Source organism: Astatotilapia calliptera, chromosome 5, assembly GCF_900246225.1.
Source record: "Astatotilapia calliptera chromosome 5, fAstCal1.2, whole genome shotgun sequence".
Taxonomy (NCBI): domain Eukaryota; kingdom Metazoa; phylum Chordata; class Actinopteri; order Cichliformes; family Cichlidae; genus Astatotilapia; species Astatotilapia calliptera.
In genome coordinates, this window is record NC_039306.1 from 17236721 (window position 1) to 17257760 (window position 21040).

The 21040-nt window shown below is 39.7% G+C and overlaps 1 protein-coding gene across 2 annotated transcripts; it reads left to right on the forward strand.

Moving 5' to 3' along the window:
• Nucleotides 1–561: 561 nt before the first annotated feature.
• Nucleotides 562–20788, forward strand: mmel1 (membrane metallo-endopeptidase-like 1). Of its 2 annotated transcripts, none has more exons than XM_026167658.1 (24): nucleotides 562–706; nucleotides 4858–5034; nucleotides 5408–5452; nucleotides 5762–5821; nucleotides 5952–6113; nucleotides 6214–6294; nucleotides 6718–6813; nucleotides 7336–7454; nucleotides 10113–10178; nucleotides 10542–10676; nucleotides 10970–11059; nucleotides 13604–13740; nucleotides 13840–13933; nucleotides 14009–14137; nucleotides 14712–14810; nucleotides 14893–14976; nucleotides 15049–15152; nucleotides 15400–15458; nucleotides 15610–15729; nucleotides 15860–15993; nucleotides 16120–16185; nucleotides 16290–16385; nucleotides 16858–16934; nucleotides 18321–20788. In XM_026167658.1, exons 2-24 carry the CDS (start codon nucleotides 4878–4880, stop codon nucleotides 18418–18420), a joined length of 2310 nt encoding a protein of 769 aa, XP_026023443.1. In that variant the 5' UTR covers nucleotides 562–706; nucleotides 4858–4877; the 3' UTR covers nucleotides 18421–20788. The 2 variants fall into 2 exon arrangements, with proteins under 2 accessions (XP_026023443.1, XP_026023442.1); XM_026167657.1 differs by lacking the exon at nucleotides 562–706 and adding an exon at nucleotides 2338–2401.
• The last annotated feature ends 252 nt before the right edge of the window (nucleotides 20789–21040 follow it).

Sequence of the window (21040 nt, forward strand, 5' to 3'; positions counted from 1 at the left end):
TTTAGATTTGATACCAGGCCAGGTATCCCCATCAGGCTCTCCATAGGCATCTAAGAGCTCCCTGGAGTTAAGTTTTCCTGGACACTAGGGGAGAGAGGGGTGACAGGAGGATCAGCGGTGAGTGGTGCTTGTAGTGATGATGACTGGAGTAGTATAGATCCATATGTTTGTGGCTGCTGGGATGAGAACAAAACAGCTAAAATAGGTTTAAACACACGGTGTATGCCGGATTATTTGTTAGCAGAGGGCTTTGAAGACGTGTTTGTCTTATCTCTCTGAGAGCTTTCCAGATTTTTCTGGTCTTTCCGCTCAGCAGCTGGGCACACTCCACAGTGAGAAAAAGAAATTGATGCTCACTGTAACACAACCAATATCCTTTTGACCCCTCAGCTACACACTTGTTCCTGATGTGCGTTTTTTTTTTTCTTATCACAGTCATGCAATCAAAAACAATCTAGTACTATCACCTCCCATCTGCCTCCTCTTTCTCCCTCCCTCTATCCTCTCCTTCTTTTATTCTCCCTCCCTCTCGGCTGCCTCACTCATTCCCTGAGCAGCACACTGAACTGGATAACGTCTCCTTCAACCCGCAGCACAGACTCATTTCTCTACACACCAGCTCTGAGTGGATGCTCAGCAGGGGTGTTTGAGATATTAGCACGCTGTGGGGGAACGGCTCAGGGACTTCTGCCATCCATATACAAAGGTAAGCCTCCGGATCCTCTAGATTGCATTCCTGTTTGCTGTCAAGTGCCAAAGTGAAAGTGGTTAAAGTTACCCTGTGAAGCTGCAGCCTTCAGGCATCAGGTCAGCAGCAGAGTGGTCCCAGGACAGATTCAAAACACTAAGCTGTTAAGACATTGCTGTGGGGAAAACGTAGATGGCACCGTCACAAAGTTTAGGGCAAAATAAGGGAATGAGAATGAACGCCTATGAAAGTGTGCAGATCGCTGGCTGACCTGATAATCCTTGTTTTGTTTGTACAAAACAGTACCAGTCACTGAACAAAGCCGCATATAATCTTAACGTGCCTAAAACAAAGACTCCATAAGACCTTTAGCACAGATTGATCCCACTTACAGAGAAAGGCTCTTATTTTGGAGACCCTGAATCTCTGACTGTTAGATTGTATTTGATACTTTTGGGTTTTATTGTTTTCTAGCTTTTAATGTCAAAGCTGCCGTGAATACCTTTGGAAATGAGTTAAAATCAATCTGAAAGTGTTTAGCAGAATTTTAACTTTTGATCTGCAATGTCACTCAACAAATGAATTGGTTTTCGCTTAAATGCTCATCTCACTGTTGACAGAGTGTACCACTAACTTAAACACATTAATCTCTGTTGGTTCTCCCATATCTTTTTATATGAATGTGTAGAATTAACAAAATAGCCTGTAGAAGTTGTTTGCACTTGTAATTTGTCATTTTAAATATATTTTAAATAAGCTATACCATTTATTCTCTTCGCTCTTGTCTATTCTCCTACCCTCTTTGGCCAAATATCTTCAAATATGATATCGTAATTTCAGCATGGTTTTTAACTGATCAAACAAAGGAGCCTAGAAATAGAAATGCCATCTCAGCTGTGACAGACAGTGTTACTCTGCCTTGCTAAAAGCTTACTGACAGACTGTGATGGACTCAGGAATATTGAAAATGTGACAAGCCTGCTGCAGTTAGGGAGTTTCAGAGCTGTGAGTCCTTTAAATGGTGCTTATAAAGGCTTAGCGTTATGCTACATTGAGCACAGTAATCTCACAGTGTTATGAGTAGCAATATGATTACCGGCCAGGTAGCCATGTGAGCCTTTGAACTCAGCTAAACAAAGTAATTTGAACCAACAACGAGAGAAGGAAACGATCTCGATCAGTGATCTTGATGATAGAGTTGGAAATATTTACTCTCTTGGCTGATTAAAATTTTTGTCTTTGCTCGCTTATGTCTATTTGAGCCCTACTTCAGTAAAGGTTATCAAGGTTACCAACTCAGCAGCCACCTAAATTTCAGCACCCATTTTACTTCTGTGTTTTTTTTGCCTTTCTTTTAAAAAGCAAGTAAAACTCCGTGGATCTCAGCTACAGCTGACGCAAGTTGTCCTCCACTGCTAAAAGCTCGTGATTGAGTCAGTGACAATGCTGATTCATCTCACTTTGAAAGCATGTGTTTAACATGTCTTTTTTCAATCTGCTGAACATCTGAAAACCTCAAGCATGGTGCCCATGCCGTCTCTTAAAAGTGTTGCCAGCTTTATAGTTGGTAAAATGAAGATAAATCAATACGCTGGACTGACAATGATGAGTGTTTTCGGTCCTCTTTTATCCCGAGTTGTGTCTCTCAGGCTACAAAGAGCCTGTCCTAACCATCTGCTTGGTCATGTTGAGGAATAAAGATGGAAGCCGGAGGTAGGCAATATGTTTTTGGCTTCACTGGACATAAAAATAAACGACAACTTTTTCCCACATGATAAAGAAAGTGGTCTGAGAAGGAATTGGACTCCTGAACCTCCTCTAGGGTCTGGTTATAGGATTTAGAAAATCGAATTTATAATAGGAAACGCTTGCCAATTACAGGTGTCTTCAGAAGGCTACATCTTGGCAGAGCACGGTTCAGATGCTGAGTGAATCAACACTGATTTAATTTTAGTGCATGTGAAGCACATGCGCTTGCGCACACTCATCTGCTTGTTGTTCATCTATAAGATAAAATTTTAAATCTCAAATGCACTAATTCAAACAAATCAGCACTGATAAATATCTCAGTTTCCGTAATGGTGTGAAGTACAAATTAAAAGTGACATCCTTGTGTTCAACTTTTAACCAGCTTTTCCTAAAATGACCAGTCAAAAATAATACATGATGGTTTTAAAGGTTTCTTGTCTTATTAGAAAAGGAGTCTGTAAAGAATAATGAATTTTGCTTCTTTATTGTCCATTTCTTTATGCCAACTCAGTTTTGCATTAGTTGGAAATGAACATTGGATTTAATATTCAGTGAGACTGTCTGAGAACATTTGAAATATGTAAATAAGTCCCTGTAGTGAGCAGTAAATCTTGTGTCGTCACAACAGACTGAACATTATTCCTGAACAGTTTTCTACAATATGAGGTCGGTCTTTAACGCTTTGTCAGGATTGAGCCTCAGAGGGTGTTTCTATGCGGTGTGATGCTGATACAGTCTGCGGCTGGTAGTGAAGCTTTAACAAGCCCCTGCCTGCTCTTCATCACTATAGAGCCAGATATGTGCCCATGAGTATTCATCAGGAAGGGCTAATGGGCCACAGCAGTGTGAACCTCTGATTTACAGCCCGTCCCTGTCAGGCCTAATGATAGGGCAATGGGAATGGTTATGGAAGAAACAGGTGCTGCAGAGTGAATAGATGCAAAGCAATGCTGCTGAAAGCCACGGGTGATTGTTGTTTTGTCCATTGCACAAATGCTCATTTGCAATATTGTGCTCACAAATGCATAATTATTGTGCATAGAAATTAGCTCCCTTGAAGTAAAGCATGGCTCAGTGTGCATGTGTGTGGGGCTGTAAGGTGGGACCAAATACTTGCATTTAAAAAAAAACAATGAACAGAGTAGGCAAGTTTAATGTTCAACTGTTTGTTAAATTGTTGTCAGCTTGAGCGTCGCATTCGATGCACAGTGACTCTTTTCTTGCCAGATTAATAACATATGGACCTTAGCGATAAGGGTGCACCGGTGAAATGATCTTCTACACAGTACAAAATATGCTGAATATAGTAAAAGTATTAAACCATGTAGACCAACCTCTGTAGAATCATCAGGATTATAGAAAAATATTTAACAACCAAACATTCCCGCTGACATATTAAAGCTACAGAAATCCATTGTGTAATCCAAAACAACAACACATCCACACGGCTTCTACAAAAAAGTCTTTGACCCTCACACTTGGCCTTAAAATGTGTCGAAGGTGATGGGCCCACAAGTGGACAGCTGAGACACATAATCATTTACACCTGTGTATCTAAGGTGTCCAGGTAAACGTTTGGCTCTACTGGAAGGCCAAGATGCCTCGAGCACAGTTCTCGTATCTGTCTGTTCATTTTTTATAGCAACAATGTTTGACCTATGCCTGTGGTTCCTCTCCATTTTGGCACATGGTTGCTTAAACTGAAGCACCTACTGTTTTGGACTGTGCCGCCGACTTTTTTCTGAAGGACTTAAGAGATAAAGATATCCACCAGTTTCACTGGGGGGGGGGGGTTAAAGTACCCAAAATGGAAACATAATTTTGACATTTCTTTCATAGTTACTGTCTCTTAAATCACACCAAAACTTTTCATCTCCCCCCATCCGTCTGCACGATGAAGACTCATTACCCACATGGTGACCTTTTCAGTTTAAATATTAACAGCAGAGTAATTTCTCCATATTTATATTTCTCCATATTTATAATTCAGCATTCCTCCTCCTCTAATAAAATAAAAAGATTGGCACTTTAACCTCTCCAGCTACTTGGATTTTATTAAGTTTATAATATATTGTTAAGCTGTGTAAAGAAAATCTCAAAACCTTATTTGTGGATTGAACAGGTTCAGAAGTCTTAATGAAAGACTACAGAAAAAAACCTGAGCTAAAACATTTTATGTCACTTTAGAAAAGAAAAATAAATCGCATCGTGCATCAAGACCAACAGTTTCACTGTCAGTGAAACTCATGTCAGTGAAGTTGTTGTAGGTGTTCGGCAGTTGAAGCTCACTCACTGCAGGTCAGCTGGCACAGTTTACCGATGGATCACTGCACAGCCCACACACACATACACACGCAAAAACACACGGCGGTAGCTCTGTGCCTGGACCATCCCACACTCCAACGGTGTCTTTCCTACAGAGCCGGCAGTTAGGAGGAATATGGGAAAATCCGAAAGCCAAATGGATATCATGGAGAAATCAAGTAAACCCGGAAAGCGTCGCTGGACTGTTGCGGAAATCGGTCTGTCTGTGCTGCTCCTGTTAGTCAGCTGTGCCTTGGCCGGGCTTGTAGTCCTCTACACATCAGCTATGAAAGGTAAATGCTCTGCTACGATAACCGTGGAAAAATCCAGATATTACAGTAGTAATGGCATGTGTCTCCCTACTCTGTTTGTTTGTAACATCAAGGCAAAACTGACACATGAAATAATCCTGGAAGTATTTTTTAAAATGGTCATCTTTATGCAATAATAATGTGTGTATGTTTTTAGATATCCTTGGTAGAAAGTTTAATGTTTAATGTCACTCACAAAAATTTAAACATTAAGTTGGAAAATGCAACTGGCTTCTGTCTGATGGCCTTTTGTTTAAAAATATAATTCAACCCACTCAACCCAGTTATTAAAGTCATGATAAATGATTGCAGAGTTTGTCTGATGTTTTGATCGTTTTTCTTGCATCCGACTCAGAACAATCAAGCAGGCCGAGCGCGTCCAGGAGCTCAACAGGTGAGGGTAAGTATAATCTTCTAAGCTCAACACAGAATACACTGCGGGATGAGCGGGGTGGCATGTGTCATATTTGAGCCTGCACCTCTGAAAGACACTGTAATACTGTAATTCCTTTTACTGCCTGATCAGCAGAGCCACACAAAAGTGAAAGAACACAGTCACTGCTGACACAGGCATTTCCTCTCTCGCACAGACTACAGATCTAGGCTACTTAAAATTGGGTCTGAACTTCACACAACAACATCCTCCCTCTCAGCTGGGGCACAGTTTGTCAAAGAGTTCTCTCGTAATTGTTCGCACTGATTTTTCCAGGCCAGCTGTTACGCTCCAACCCCAGCAATGTGTGTACAACTGCAGACTGTGTTACCGCAGGTGAGAAATCTGCTTTTTCTTTTTTTTCTCCTGCTCTTACAATTTTGAAACTATCATCCTCCCTCAGTTGCCTTGTGAGATTTTCACCGCACTGTTCTTACGTCTCTCTTTCCTCGCCGACATCTTAAAGCTGCCCGGCTCTTGCAAAACATGGATGAGTCCGTGAAGCCTTGTGATAACTTTTACCAGTATGCCTGTGGGGGTTGGCTGGAGCGACATGTTATTCCGGAGACCAGTTCCCGTCACAGCGTCTTTGACATTCTGCGAGACAAGCTGGAGATTGTCCTCAAAGGTCAGCTGGGTGAAATCTTCAGTGTGGGTCAGTGTGGGCTGCAGTATTTCGGTGAGACATTTTCAGACAGAAAATGTTTGTTTGTGTTTGGTTGTTGCAGGTGTTCTCGAGACAGTCAGTGAAGAGGACAGAGATGCCATCAAGAAGGCCAAAATCCTTTACAGCTCCTGCATGAATGAAAGTAAGGCTGTCTACAAAGGGGCAAGAGAGCACAAGATACACTGACAAAAAACTGTATGCTGTTTATTAAATCAGTCAGCCTTCCACAGCCGGGGTATCAGCAGGGTTCCCCAGCTTGAACTGAAGACTTTTTAAGACCTTAATATTTAATACTTACCAGCTGTGCATACCAGTAATTTCTGCTATGCAACCTGGGCCTGGCTAAATTGCATAAAATCGTTTGCTAGAGTAACCTGTTAGAGTCACTGGGAAATTTATTTAAGAAAACTTGCCTTTTGAGTCAGTGAATAAATAGCTTTGTATCTCAGAGCAGTGTAGGTGCCTGCTGCTGGTCTGAACTCAACATGGCGCAATTTCTTTTAGTAGTGAGACCATAATGTTCCTGTTATGTTCTACAACTGAGATTGTTCTTTTTTCCCTGCAGGCCTCATAGAGCAGCGTGACTCGCAGCCCCTCCTGAAGCTCATTGAGAGTATCGGTGACTGGCCTGTGGCGTCAGAGGACTGGAACACCACCACAGGTACAAATCACACTCTGATTAATGCCTCCTGCCTGTTCTATACAAACAAGCACGTGTGCACATGTAACACCGGCACACAAACAAGTGCTGTTCTTTCTCAAAAACATCACGCAGAGCCTGTGCAGCTATATTTGCTCTCAGTGAATAGCTGCGTATAAGCTTTGTTGGTGGGATCAAGAGGCCGGTCGAGGCTTTTCAGTCGAGCAGTCAGGTGTGGGGTTTGGGAGAGTGATGCGTGGGCAGAAGAGCAAGTCCTCAATCAGGACTGTGAAGGATGCTTTAAATAGTCCCCTCTTCCTCGTGCTCCTGGCTCTTGCCACTTTAATTAAATGTAATCATGGATGGTGGCTCAAACAGAATTAGCCACGCATAGCTGCATCTGCGCACACCGATTTACAAAGCGAGCCCAGAAAATGTGCAGCAGAGGCATAGAGATTTCTGCAGCCAGGTATGCTGAATAGCTCCTTACAGCTAGATAAATGTTCTTAAACTGAGTACAAATTTCTCTTTTTTATTTTGCAGAGGAAGCCTGGAGCTTTGAGGACACACTGGCAACACTTACTGCTCATTTCCACAAGAAGGTTGTGCTGGACATGTATGTGTGGACGGACGACCGGGACTCTCAGCGCCATATTATCTATGTGAGAAAACATTTTGTCTGGGCACAATTAGTACATGACAGCTGCTATACAACTACTACAGATAAACCTGACATTTGCTGTTGTCAACAAGGTCCGTAAACTAATGAAATGAACAATCTGTCCAACTTCCTTCATTGACTCAATCCTAATCACACGTACTCAGACATTTGTCTGGTTTCTTTTCTTAAGAAGGATGAATAACATTCTGAATTGACTGGCCACTTTTTGGCAAATGGTACTCCAACAGGGGTAGGTTTTCAGCAGGATTTAGTGCTCTGCACCGAAGGACAGTGTATCACTCACTCATCGTAATGAAGACACATGTCTCCCAGTCCAACAGTGTGTCCCATTAATGTGTTTCAGTGTTTACAGAGACATTAGAGAGCATTGTTCAGAAGAATGGCAGCACTGTTCTGTCAGTCAGTCCATCCTTTCACTTAAAATTAAAACATCTCAACAGCTCATTGCTCATGGATTGCTATGAAATTAATGGTACCCAATAAATTAGACAGACCTCTCTCTTCTTCGTTCAGCTGGTCTTTCTAGGCGTCACCACAGCATCAGGCACGTGCAGAGGGGGGGGGGGGGGGGCTAGAGGGGCTTGAGCACCCTCCCCTTTCCTGATGGGTGCCCAAAGTGCCCTTTTGTTGAGGCAACTTTTCAAAAAAAGTTATTATTATTATTTTTTATGTGTGTGTGCGTGCGGAGTCCTGTCTGTGCCCCTCAACAATAATATTTAACTATTAATCACAGTTTTGCTAAATAAAAGGATCTGGCTTGCATCAGTCACATGATCACTATTAACCAATGATCGCCCTTGACGGCAGAACGCGCTGGTTACGAGCCGGTGTTGTGCCAAAAAGTGACTGTCTGCCAAAAACTGATTTCCGGTATTTGCCAAAAACTGATTGCTCGTATTTAAACTGCTATAAGTAACTTGTTGGGCTATACTATGTGAAACATATGTCAAATGCATCCCTCATGGATGACATAAAGTCATCTTGAGCCACAAACAACATTCGTGTAACAAGGTAGAAGCCGCAATCAGTTTTTGGCAGTGACTTTTATATAACCTTTATTTATCCAGTTAAAAAAAAATCTCATTAACATTAAAATGTCTTTTGTAAGAGTAAGTTGGCCAAGAGGACAGCAGAAATGGCAGCAAATATTACAATATTTCTGTAAAAATATTTTAAGTGGGGATAAAGGACCGGATTGGTTATAATGTAAGTACAATAGCAGAGAGTTGTAAAGATACTTGAAAAACAGATATTGTTTTAATTCTCTATATAACCCCTTTGTAAACCCTGTTCACCGAAGTCTATTTACGAACATACGTAAAGATATTACACATAAAAAATACACAGAAACATTGGAAATCAGTTTTTGGCAGACAATCACTTTTTGGCACAACACCGGGAACGAGCTCACAAAGAGCACGCGCATTTTTAGCGGTCCGGAGCTGTAGGAGAAACACAAGTTAACTCAGAGACACAGACTGATGCGACAAAACCAGTAAGTAGGTGTACAGCGTACACTGTAGTGTATAGCACACAGGAGTATTAGCTTATTACGTACACGTTGGTAAGTTGTCTTGTTGCAACTGACGAACTGAAACAAATGAGCGTCCTGTGTGTGCAACAGCGCGACAAACATTACCTGTCCTTTTTTTTTAAATTAATGTGTGTTTTTTATTTAGATGGATTAAAAAAAAAAATATTACTCATGATATAACATTAGACGTGCCTGGTAAGGACATGAGGAGGAAACAGTAGGAGCTGTGTGAGGCTACTAAAGGCAGTGCTATAACATTTTTCTGTCATCATTTTATTATAGATTAAGTGCTGGAGTTGTTAGGTGTGGATAATCAGATTATAGTTTATTGCAATAACAAGTTGTGCCTTGTTCTCACATAGACAGCAAGTGGAGAGTGATATATGAAATGATGGGATGGAAGGAAGAAGAGAAGCAAAGAGTGATTCACAGGCAGAGCCTAAATTATTTTTCACAGCTTTTTGTTGCCTTATGGTTCCAAGTGCTGTCACCAATATTTCCATTTTGTTATTATCTCATGACATTTAATCAGCTACCATCTCTCCTATGGACTTTTTAATGTCTACAGTCTCAGATCAACACAGCCCTTCCCTTCCCATATTAGATTCTTGATGAATGTGTGTTGTTGTTATTCAGACTGGCTCAATGTGCCCCTTTTTAACTTTGAGCACCCGCCCCTTTAAACCTCTCCGCACGGCCCTGCAGCAGATCACCCTATCTCTAACATCTTCCTCCGTTACATCAATCCTCTGCATCTCCTACTACATCCACAAATCTTCTTTGTGGTCATTCTCTTATCCTTCTGCCTGGCAGCTTTATATCTGACATCTTTTGTCCAGCATACTTTTGTTTCCAAACCACTCAGCCTGAGCCATCACTTTGATGTACTCATTTCTAATTCTGTCTGCTCTGGTCAATCCCAGTGAGAGACTTAATATCTTGAACTCTGAAACGTCTTCAGATCTGACAGTCAGACAGATAATTGAGTTTAGCATGCGGATTTTTGATTATCATTCTGTTACAAACACATCTCTGCAAGTATTTTATGGATTATTGGTATGAAAAAGTGTTTAATTGCAGTCCTTATTCTTATATTTTGTTTAGATTGACCAGCCCGGGCTTGGGATGCCATCTAGAGACTATTACTTCAATGATGGAAACTACAAAAAGGTGATACGCAACATTTCACTCAAACCCTGATAAAAAACATACTGTTATCTTCATGAAATCTTGTGGATGTCTTCTCTTGTATTTGATTTTGAAAAATGAATGCATGAGATATCTGCCTCCATCACAGTTCAGTGGAGGTGAAAAGGATTAATATTAAAAGCTAGTATCTGGAACCTGCAGTCCAATGAAAACTGCTCATAGTGAGATCTCATCTTGAATAACAGCCAGTTTGGTTTGGGAAAAAATGTGCTGTTGAGTTTCACTTTTGCAGTTTTTTACTCATATAATACTTAGAATATTCGTTCTAAGCTTTTGTTAAAATAAAATTAATATATTCAAAATTTTATTTAATCTATACCACAGGTTCGAGAGGCCTACCTACACTTCATGGTTTCCATTGCAAAGATAACCCGAGAGGACAGGAATTTGACTCAAGATGACGACCGAGTGTGGGAGGAAATGATGCAAGTGCTGGAGCTGGAGACAGACATCGCCAATGTGAGTGCCAGCTGCAGCAGGAAATGGAACTGTGAAACGAGGTTCAGGAAAATTAACAATGACAAGATGAAAAATGAGCACCTCCTCTCTGCTTCCAGTAAATGAGAGAATCAGACAAATACATATTGGAACCAGGAGATCAGCCAAGCTCTTAACCATCCTTTTTTCAAATTCATGCCTCCTAGGAGCATAACAAATGAGACTCTGCTGATGAAAGGATAGCAAAATGTGACTATATAACAAAAAAACAAATCAGTTTAGATTTTTTGTTTTTCCTTCCTGTTGCCTGACAGGCTACATCACCAGCAGAGGAACGCCAAGATGTCACCATTCTTTACAACAAGATGGCACTTGGTGAACTGCAGAGCACATACACCTTTAATGTAAGAATTATTTCACTTCATTTTTGTTATTGAGGTGCAGGCAGGTCACTCTGATTGGTTACAAAAAGTCAGATTGCATTGAAGTCTATAAGAAAATGATCGTACTGCTTGCATGATGTATAAACTCACTAAAGCCTTTCCTGATGACTCTTTGGTCACATTCACAATTTTAATGCCTTACTTTATAAAGCCTGACTTTTTGAATATTTTGGGCCTCATTGTAGTTAAAAATTGGATAAAGCAGGGTGTGCTTTAGGGTGAGATTCCACTCAGGTTCCCTTCCTCTCTTCTTCTCTCCAATTTACCAAGACGTCGACACCCAAAATGCTCGGTTTAAGGCTTCAGAATAGGACTTCACTAAAAATGGATGACCTCATAATAACTACCAGGACTCAGTTAGCATGTAAAATGTTAAAAATCTGTGATAGTAAGATCAGCAAAAAGACTTTGGAAGGGTTGCCAAGAGAAAACCTTTTTCTCTCTAAAAAGAGCATGATAGCACAGCTTAGGTTTGCAAAGCAGCATCTGAACGAACCACAAGACTTCTCAGACAATGTCCAGAATGGACAAAGGCCAATTTCAAGAATGCAACAATGGACAGATGGGATCAAACCACCACATTTGGTAAAAGCCAAACACCTCATACGAACTGTCAGCACAGAGGTGATGATTTGGGCTTGTTCTGCAGCCACAGGTCCTGGATACCTTGCGGTCACTGAGCTGACTGAACACCAAAGTATTGTAGTGTCAAGTTTCTGAAAGCTAAAGCTTTGTGCCATGAAACAGAACAGCGATCCCAAACACAGCAGCAAATCCCCAGCAAAATAACTGAACATGGAAAAGAAATCACAGTGTTGCAATGACTCAAAGTACAGACCTCAACCCCAATGAAATGATGTGTTTGCACATGAACAACTACCTCCAAACCTCAATAAACTGAAGCAATGTTGTAAAGAAAAGTGGGTCAAAATTTCCCAGCAGTTATGTGAGAGACAGATAAAATCCAGAAAATATTACTTCAGGTTATTGTTGCTAAAAACGATTGTACACGCTACTGAATCATGGGGTGTGGTTAGCTGTTTATAGGACTGCAAAAAGCCCTGTGAAAACTTTCTTTTTCACATGACTCCATGTACTGTTTATGAGAAAACATCCGTTTCTGAAATGTAAATGCAATTTATATGCCTTGTTTTAAATTTTGCAAAATCACCTCATTCCTTTTATTATTAAGAGTTAGGAAGAAGATCGATGACCCTTTTCCTGTACAGGAAATATGAAGATATAACCGGCAACTAGTTAGGTCAGCTTTGCATAAAAAGTTCCCAAAATGCAAAATATTTCTCCAAAAATCTGCAACAAGAAGCCCATATGGCAGTTAACAAGCGCAAGACTGCTGGTTAATAAGGCAGCATTGCTTCAGAATTATTCAGGTTAATGCTTTTGACTCTTACATGTGATACTTATGTAGCTGCAAAGAAAGTATTTACAGAAAAAGAGACCTTTGGAAACATCTCTTGGATCCTGTGCACAACAAGCGGCCAGTGTTCAAAATCTGCCGTGTTATTTTTGTGAGTAATGACGCCTTGTACAATGTTTACACCTTGCACATTGTAATTGATGGTACCACTTTAACTTGTTGTGCATGGTGGCTATTTTGGACACCGACCGACACGGGGGCCATATTTGATAGCTGAAATTAGAAACGTTACAAAAACCCAGGTGATTGATATATGCTTTTTTTTTTCTTTTTTTCTTCTTTTTTTTTCTTTTTCTGCTCATTCTGTTGGTTTTTGGTTTTTGCCCTTCTCCCCCGTCCCTCTTCTCAGCTGTTTCTCTTTCCCTCTTTCTTTCTCCCCTTCTTTCCCCCAGTCAAGTCTGTCCCATATTCAGTAAGTGAAAAAAAAAAAAAAAAAAAAAAAAAAAAAAAGAAACGTTACAAAAAAATGGCTGAAAAAAATAATGTTGTTATTCAGTTAAAAAGGAACATTTCATAAGCATCCCCCAAATACTCACATAAGAAAGGAGCACACTGACTTATTGGAAAGTCAGTGGTTTGATTCATGGCTCCTCAAATCCGCCTGTCTCTTTAGGCGAGATACTGAATCCCAGGAAAGTTCCTGTTCTTTCCTTCACTGTGTGTGTGTGTGTGTGTGTGTGTGTGTGTGTGTGTGTGTGTGTGTGTGTGTGTGTGTGTGTGTGTGCGCTTTCAGTAAAAAGCACCATATAAATGCAGTTAATTCACAGTGTTTGTATGGCTTTGGTCAAAAAGCAAAAATCAATAAGTAATTAACATGTTTCTTTAAGAAATACTGTTTATCAGCCATTGTTCAACCTTATTTTAAACAAAGGAGGTGTTGAAAACCATCTTAGTTGAATCCAATGAGATGTAAAATCTTTAAAGATTTAAAGTTTGTACCTATGAGTGACCCCTCACCCTCTAAATTAACTGAGAGCTGGAAGGCCTACAACATGTAACCATATTAAATTATAACTATACACAAATAAAACTAAATATGTTAAAAATATAATATATTTGTCTTGCAGGGTTTCAACTGGACACGATTTATTCAAGGTGTGCTGTCGAGTGTGTCCATTGATGTCCAGTTGGACGAGGAGGTGGTCGTGTATAGCGCTCCCTATCTTGAGAAGATGAACGATGTTCTCTCCAGACACAGTATCAGGTCAATCATGGACTGTCATCCAAGGAGTCTGTAAAGATTATATTATAACTGAAAATATACACTGCAACACAGCTTAACAAAAACTATTAATCTTTGCAGAACTATGCAGAACTACCTCACCTGGCAACTCATCATTGACAGAGTTAACAGCTTGAGCCGCCACTTTAAAGATGCCAGAGCGCGATACAGAAAGGTTTGACATAACAGAACAACATATGCTAATGCCAGCTTATTTGAAGACAAAATAACTGTATTTGTGTGTGGTTAGACTCTCTATGGGACCACTGTCGAGGATGCTTGGTGGCGAGAATGTGTGCGTTATGTCCAAAGCAGCATGGAGAACGCAGTGGGAGCTCTGTACGTGCGCGAGACTTTTGCAGGAGAAAGTAAACGAATGGTGAGTGCTTTTGGCCCCGAAACCGCTTCGAACACAGCAGAAAGAAGTTTGAAAATGAGTTTAAATTCAAGTGAAACACAAATTCTGCTTCGTTGTTACGTATTTGTAGCATTTTTATCCAAACGCCAAATTGGAAAAAAAAAAGTACATATCATTTATTAGCACTGATGCTTTGGAAGAATTAGACAGTATGGGGATAACTTGCCTTCTTTATTTAGAATTTATCGCAGGTTTTAATACATGCTGAGTCAGCTGAGTTACTTAAATGCAGCTTTACTTAAACAGAAAAATAAAAAGGGGGTGCAGGTTACAATTGTTAATGCAGGAAAAGATAAAGACATGGATAATTTGCTCTACGGTCTAGGCTTGAACTTTTTTAGCAGTATTTTTGAGCTGCAGTGCCACAAAATTAGGAAGCCAAATAGGATGAGACTTTCCATTAGGCCATGCTTAACATTTTTATCACACTAGACAGACCTATTTGTAAACTCAAAACATATTTTTTGGCATATTTTTTCTGAGTTTCTCCTTTAGTACAGGACTCAGATTCTCAGTCTTTGTCATTTGTTCACAGGTGAGTGACCTCATCAGCAAGATCCAAGCAGCGTACGTAGAAACACTGGAGGAGTTAAGCTGGATGGACACTCCCTCAAAGGAGAAGGCGAGAGAAAAGGTATAATATAAATAAAAGTTTTTGTTGCTTTCCTCAGAGGGTGATTGGCATTATCATACTGATTGCTCTGCATCACTTCAAGGCCATGGCAATCAAGGAACATATCGGCTATCCAGATCATATCCTGCAGGAGAGCAACCAAAAGCTTGACCAAGAGTATGCCCATGTAAGTAAAAGCCTAGTTTCTAGTTTTTCTAAAGATTCTCTCATCATTGATGTGTCACATTTCTCTTTTTAGCTAAATTTCAGTGAAGAACACTACTTTGAGAACATCCTGGAGAACCTCAAGTCAGAAGCCCACAAGAGTCTGAAGAAGCTCAGAGAGCCTGTGGATCCTGACTTGTAAGTGACTGATACAACTGGTCCTGTTTCAGATGTAGTAAACACAGATGTAGTTCTGTCTATCTAAAAATGTACTGGGTGCACTGAATGTACTGCTGCTGCTCCACGTCCTTTTAAAATAACTCAAAGGATACTAAAAGTGAAGGTTAAAATTCATTTTTCATGGTGCAAAATGAGCTCTGCGCATGAGCTGTACAGCTGCTGTATTAAGTATAAATGTGCCTTAATAAAGCCTGTCACACCTCAGGTGGATCATTGGTGCTGCTGTGGTTAATGCATTCTACTCACCCAACAGAAATCAGATTGGTAAGAGCTTTACAAGAATCACACAAGGCCAACGGCAGCCTCTCTGACACATTAAAGATGTTTTTTATAGTAACTCTCCCTCCTAATCACATGCCTGTTCAGCACTGCTAGTACTTGTGATTTCACTCCCTCTTTGCCTGTATCCATCCAGTGTTCCCTGCAGGAATCCTGCAGCCGCCGTTCTTTAGCAAGCATCAGCACCAAGCTCTTAACTTCGGCGGAATAGGGATGGTTATCGGACATGAGATCACGCATGGATTTGATGACAACGGTGAGATGCTGGTGACTGATAAGTCATATTTTTAGGAACCTGAAATGATGAAGGCAGTTTGTTTTTAAGTAACCTTTTATTTCAAATTTGTTATTGCTAGCTAATGACAATGATGAGTGTCTCCGTGCAGGGCGTAATTTTGACCAAGATGGTAATATGCTGAACTGGTGGAGTAATTACTCTGCTGAGCACTTCAAAGAGCAGTCGCAGTGCATGGTGCAACAATATGGCAACTTCAACTGGAAGCTAGCAGGCGGACAAAATGTAAGCAGTTGCAGCACGTACGAAATAGCATGTTTTGTCTTGGCTGTAATACCGTTTATTAAGCGAGCACCACAATGAGTGTTTTCACACTGCTGTGTGTGAATGGTTTTGTCCGTGTGATTGCAGATCAGTGGAATCAGCACTTTGGGGGAGAATATTGCAGACAATGGAGGGGTTCGTCAAGCATACCAGGTTGGATGTTAGACGCACAAAACCCACATGTTACTATTTCAGCAGCAGTGACAAACTCCAGAAGGCTTATAATAAACTTTCTGTGTGGGGATGTGTGTTTACAGGCTTATCTTAAGTGGGTGGAGATGGAAGGTGAAGAGCCTCGTCTACCTGGTCTAGACATGGATCACAAGCAGCTTTTCTTTCTTAACTTTGCCCAAGTAAGTAATGGGGGAACATGAGCTAAAACCCGAAGCTCACAAGGAGCATTTCTTTCAGTGGATACTTTGCGCTGTGAAGTAAACAGAGCAGCAGAAGGAGAGGTTCAGGGCTTCAGAGGGTGAAGCAATCCCAAAGCAAATCACTGTTGAGCAACACACGCAGCTGTGTGGCAGAGTAGCTGCCAAAGTAAAGAGCATCTTGGTGCCACAGTATATAAAGCAAAGGCAGAAAGCTGTCACTGACAATAAAACAGTACAAATAATAAAAAAAAATCTGCTCCTCACTGAGATAAAGAGATAAAAAAATGGACATATAAAAACTGAGAGTTGATTTATTAGGTGGGATATTAATACTTTAAATACACAAAGTATTCAGAAGTATATTTGGTTGGTTTAATACAAAGAGAAGCCTGTGCAGTAATCAAAGTCTGCAAAAAATCGAGCAAAGCACTAATGCATTATTTTTTTCCAGGTATGGTGTGGTGCTTATCGGCCTGAGTATGCCAGCCAGTCCATTAAGACTGACTCACACAGTCCTTTAGAATACAGGTAAGAAGCTTTAGTATGGAATAATTTCAGAGGTACACTAATAACATTTTATTTTTGTCAGAACCTCAGACGTACCCTTAAGTCCTTCCTCTTCACTCAAATGTGAGATCTGTGCAGTGTCATTTCTCTGCACTGAGAAAAAGGACTTTAGGATCAAATCTTTATAGAAAGCACTGAAGTAAATGTGTATATATGAAAAAAATACACACACACAAACACACACACATATGTGTATATATACATAGTGCGTGATAATGTAGCTCTGAAAAGCAGAAAGAGGAAAAATGAAACTGAATAAAACAGAATTAATATTACGTGTTTTGTTTTATATAATGACCCAATGAAGAAATCTTACTGACTAAATAAAGATTTGGATGCAAAATAAATGCTGCTGAATTAAAGTGTTGGTGCAGCTATGCTGAAAAAAACCCTACTTTTTACAAGCAGCAGTCCTTCATTTTTTAGAGCATGTTTGTTGGAAATTTTATACATTTACAACACTGGAAATTCATTCAGCAGGGCTATTTTATATAAAATCAAACAAATTTAATGTATTTATATGATATGATATATCTTTATTAGTCCCACAAGGGGAAATTTCATAAACTATATGAAATACTTATACATATATAAAGTGTTTTGAGTTTCATCTATTTTTAAAATTCACAATAACTTTAGTATATTCACTTAAGGCATGTACAGTTTTACCTTACCATAATAGTATGAATGTTCTCAGACGTACAGATGCTCTCAGTACATAGGGGTAGATCAAAGCTTTTTTTTATTGCACGTCATTCTTTCCAACAGTTATGAGCCCTCATGACTTCTTAAGTACAGCACATACCCACGTGAAGTTTTCAGACACATTTAAGCTGTTAAAAACCACAACCAAATCATCCACCCACTCCAAGTGTCAGCATAATGTTTTTCCATAATCAGCTTTGAGCATGGGCCCACACTGATGACGTAGAAGTCTCAAAAATGTATTAAACATGATACACTCGGTGTTAAATGGTTAAAGCTTGCGGGTAAGTGTGGAAGTGGCTCAAAAAATGAGGTACTGTGAGTATAATTATCACTTATTTGCACTTTGTAATTCATAGTTGTGCTTTTATGACTGACCTTTTATGACCTTTCCTCCCGTCTGAGTGCAGCTGCACTCCTCAGCTGAACAGCTCTGCTTTGCTTTATTCAATTTAAAGATTCTCCATACTGAAAATATAAGCCTGATACTCCCACTTGTCATGACAAAGGATATATCCGTGAAGTACTGGTGCAGTGTAGCTCAGTTTGTTGATCCAAATGAGTACTTAGAGACTGAACTAACACCATCAACATACTTTAGCTTTTATTATCCTTGATGTTCTGCTTTTCTTTTGTCCTCAGGGTCCTTGGATCGCTCCAGAATTTTGAAGCTTTCTCAGAAGCCTTTCAGTGCCAAAAAGGCAGTCCAATGAACCCTGAGCTGAAGTGTCGGGTCTGGTAGAACTCCTGAGATTTGTTGGTTTTCTTAGCATGGGCAAGTCAAATCAAAAGAATAAGTTGTACTTTAAAACCCACAGAGATATCCTGCTCATGACTTATTCCAGTATGTTTGGGGCCGAGTGATGACGCAGACACGTGCATATATGGTACCGTAGGTGTTTTTTAAACAGCTGGCGTCCTCAGTACTCCATAGGTTCTTAAATTTAAAGCACGCAGATTGTAAAAGAGAAACTTGCTTGAATATCTTATCAAGTTTGAATTATTGTCAGTGGATGAGGAGGTCAGTTGTTCCCTTTTGTTTTGTTTTTATTTGTATTTTTTTTAATGTCCCACATCGGGGCACATGAATGGAAAGGCTACATGGAAAAGATGAGACTTTTTGAAAGGCTTAATGAGGTTGACTTTAAATGCCCAGCGAGCATTTGTTGAACAAATTCTTCTCATAAATCTTAAGTGGATTTTTGTAATTTAATGTGTAGCCTTTCATCTGATGTACTGTTTTTAAGACATCGTGCCACTTCAGAAGGAATAATGGTGAGCAAATCTGACTCTGGCTGAAGAGCATGAAATAAATGAGAACTTACGGCTTTGCTGATGCAAAGCTACAAAAGAATTAGTCACACTCTGAGAGTTTGGTCATTCACTGTTACATGAAAACAAATTGCTTAAAGACTTTAAGACTGTTAAATCTTTGCAGCTTTAACCTTAAATTAACACTCTGAGGGAGCTGCTGCGTTTAGCATTTTTACAATTACGGCATGGATAAATATTTAACATTTTCAAAGCTGGCTAAGCAGTTTTCTAAGTTTCTTTGCCACATTTTGCAAATGATTGTTACTCAATACTCTACCACGGAAATGTACTATATACATGTACTGTATGTCATGACACTTTGCTGTGGCCTGCTCCTTAGATCGTGAGAAAAAAAACCCAGGATTTGTTGGAGGTCGAGTGATGTGACATTGATATTAGTTGCATTATTGGTTACTCCCACTTTTGACTGTAATCTGTTTAGACCCCAGTTGTTATGTGTTTCTGAAGCCGAGAGGTTAAAGAGCTGAGCTCAAAATCCTTAACATGACGTGAACCTACATTCATTTTATAAAATAATGTTACTCGTGTGAGATCTGTAAGTTCACATTTAACCCAAAATAGTGCTTGGGTTTTTAGTTTTGTGCGCTTTCTTTCCGACATGAGTGAAAACTCACACAGACATTTAGCCTCTGGGGCGTAGCCAATTACATGCTGTGCTGAAATGAGGGGAAAACCCCCTCAGATACACTTGGACAGGCAGCAGATGAAGTGGTTTTCTTCTGATCTTGCATTGATCAGTGTCGTATGAGATGAAAGGATGGAGCGCGGTGACCGCTGTAGCTGATCCACAAGCTCGCACTGAAGAATGGGGCTTGTCATTAACAAGATGGCCAGGGCCAGGACTGTTATTTTCTACCTTTATTAACAAGTAATGACAGGAGAATCAAAGAGGATGGAGACACTGGCTGCCGTAAGCCGACATTTTTGTGCTGGAGAGAGCTTTCAAACACAAACAACACACACACACACAGACGGTTTTGAATGTTTGCTGTCACTGGTCACATTTAGGGTGGCCTTGGTTAACTGAACACGACTGTTAGGTCTCAACAGAGGCTGCTAAATTGAATGTGCATATTGAAGCTTTATACTTTCAGAGGGTCAGTCTCAGTGCTCCAAACAACAAAAACTGTTGTTTCAAACAGGGGGGGGGGGAGAGGAAATATTACTGAGAGATTTTTCCCCAGAATCTAAGTGATGACAGTGTGCTGCCATCTCAAAGACAAATGTTTGACATTTTGGGAAATGCATTTAAAAAATATATACATGTAGGTATTCATTTTCATATTTTCACATTTAATAACAAAGAGGAAACAGTTACATCTGACTAATGGTAACAAAATTCACCTTTTAGCACCTTTGTCGTTTATAAATCACAAGGATGTCTACTAGAAATTACAGCTACTGTATATACTTAAAGATTTTCCCAGAGAACAACAATCACTTGGCTACAGTTAATAACCCTGGCTGTATCTAAAATCATTATGTATTATATTTTAATTAAGCCAGACCCAACTTTATCACAGGTGGGTAAAAAAAGCAAAGGACAAAATAGTTAAAGTCTCTTAACCCGTAAACCTTGAAACACGAAATAGTTACCAGTAATTTTTTTTTTTTTAATCTTCTGACAAAATCTTCTAAACAATATAAAGTTAGGATGCAAACCTCTAAGTCAAGTTTGGCAAAAGTTAATTAAAAAACAAAACCTGCCAAAGAATCAAAAAGAGGCACAACTGGGGGGTAAAAAAAATGTTTGAAAATCAGCTAGCAATGTGGCTCAAAATCAACTATAATCACAATAGTTGCAGTCTACTATATATATATATATATATATATATATATATATATATATATATATATATATATATATATATATATATATATATATATATATATATATATATATATATATATATGCGCTGAGAATGATACAAATAACTTTGTTGAGTGAACTGGTAACTGCAAGGGTGGGAAAGGCAGGGGTTATCCTAGGGCAGGTGGTAATAGCATGATCTGAAATGACAGAAGGG

Coding starts and splice junctions, on each gene's coding strand:
- mmel1 (XM_026167657.1), top strand. Junction 5,822..5,951: donor TGCAGACTGTGTTACCGCAG/GTGAGAAATCTG, acceptor GACATCTTAAAG/CTGCCCGGCTCTTGCAAAAC. Junction 15,459..15,609: donor ACCCAACAGAAATCAGATTG/GTAAGAGCTTTA, acceptor GTATCCATCCAG/TGTTCCCTGCAGGAATCCTG.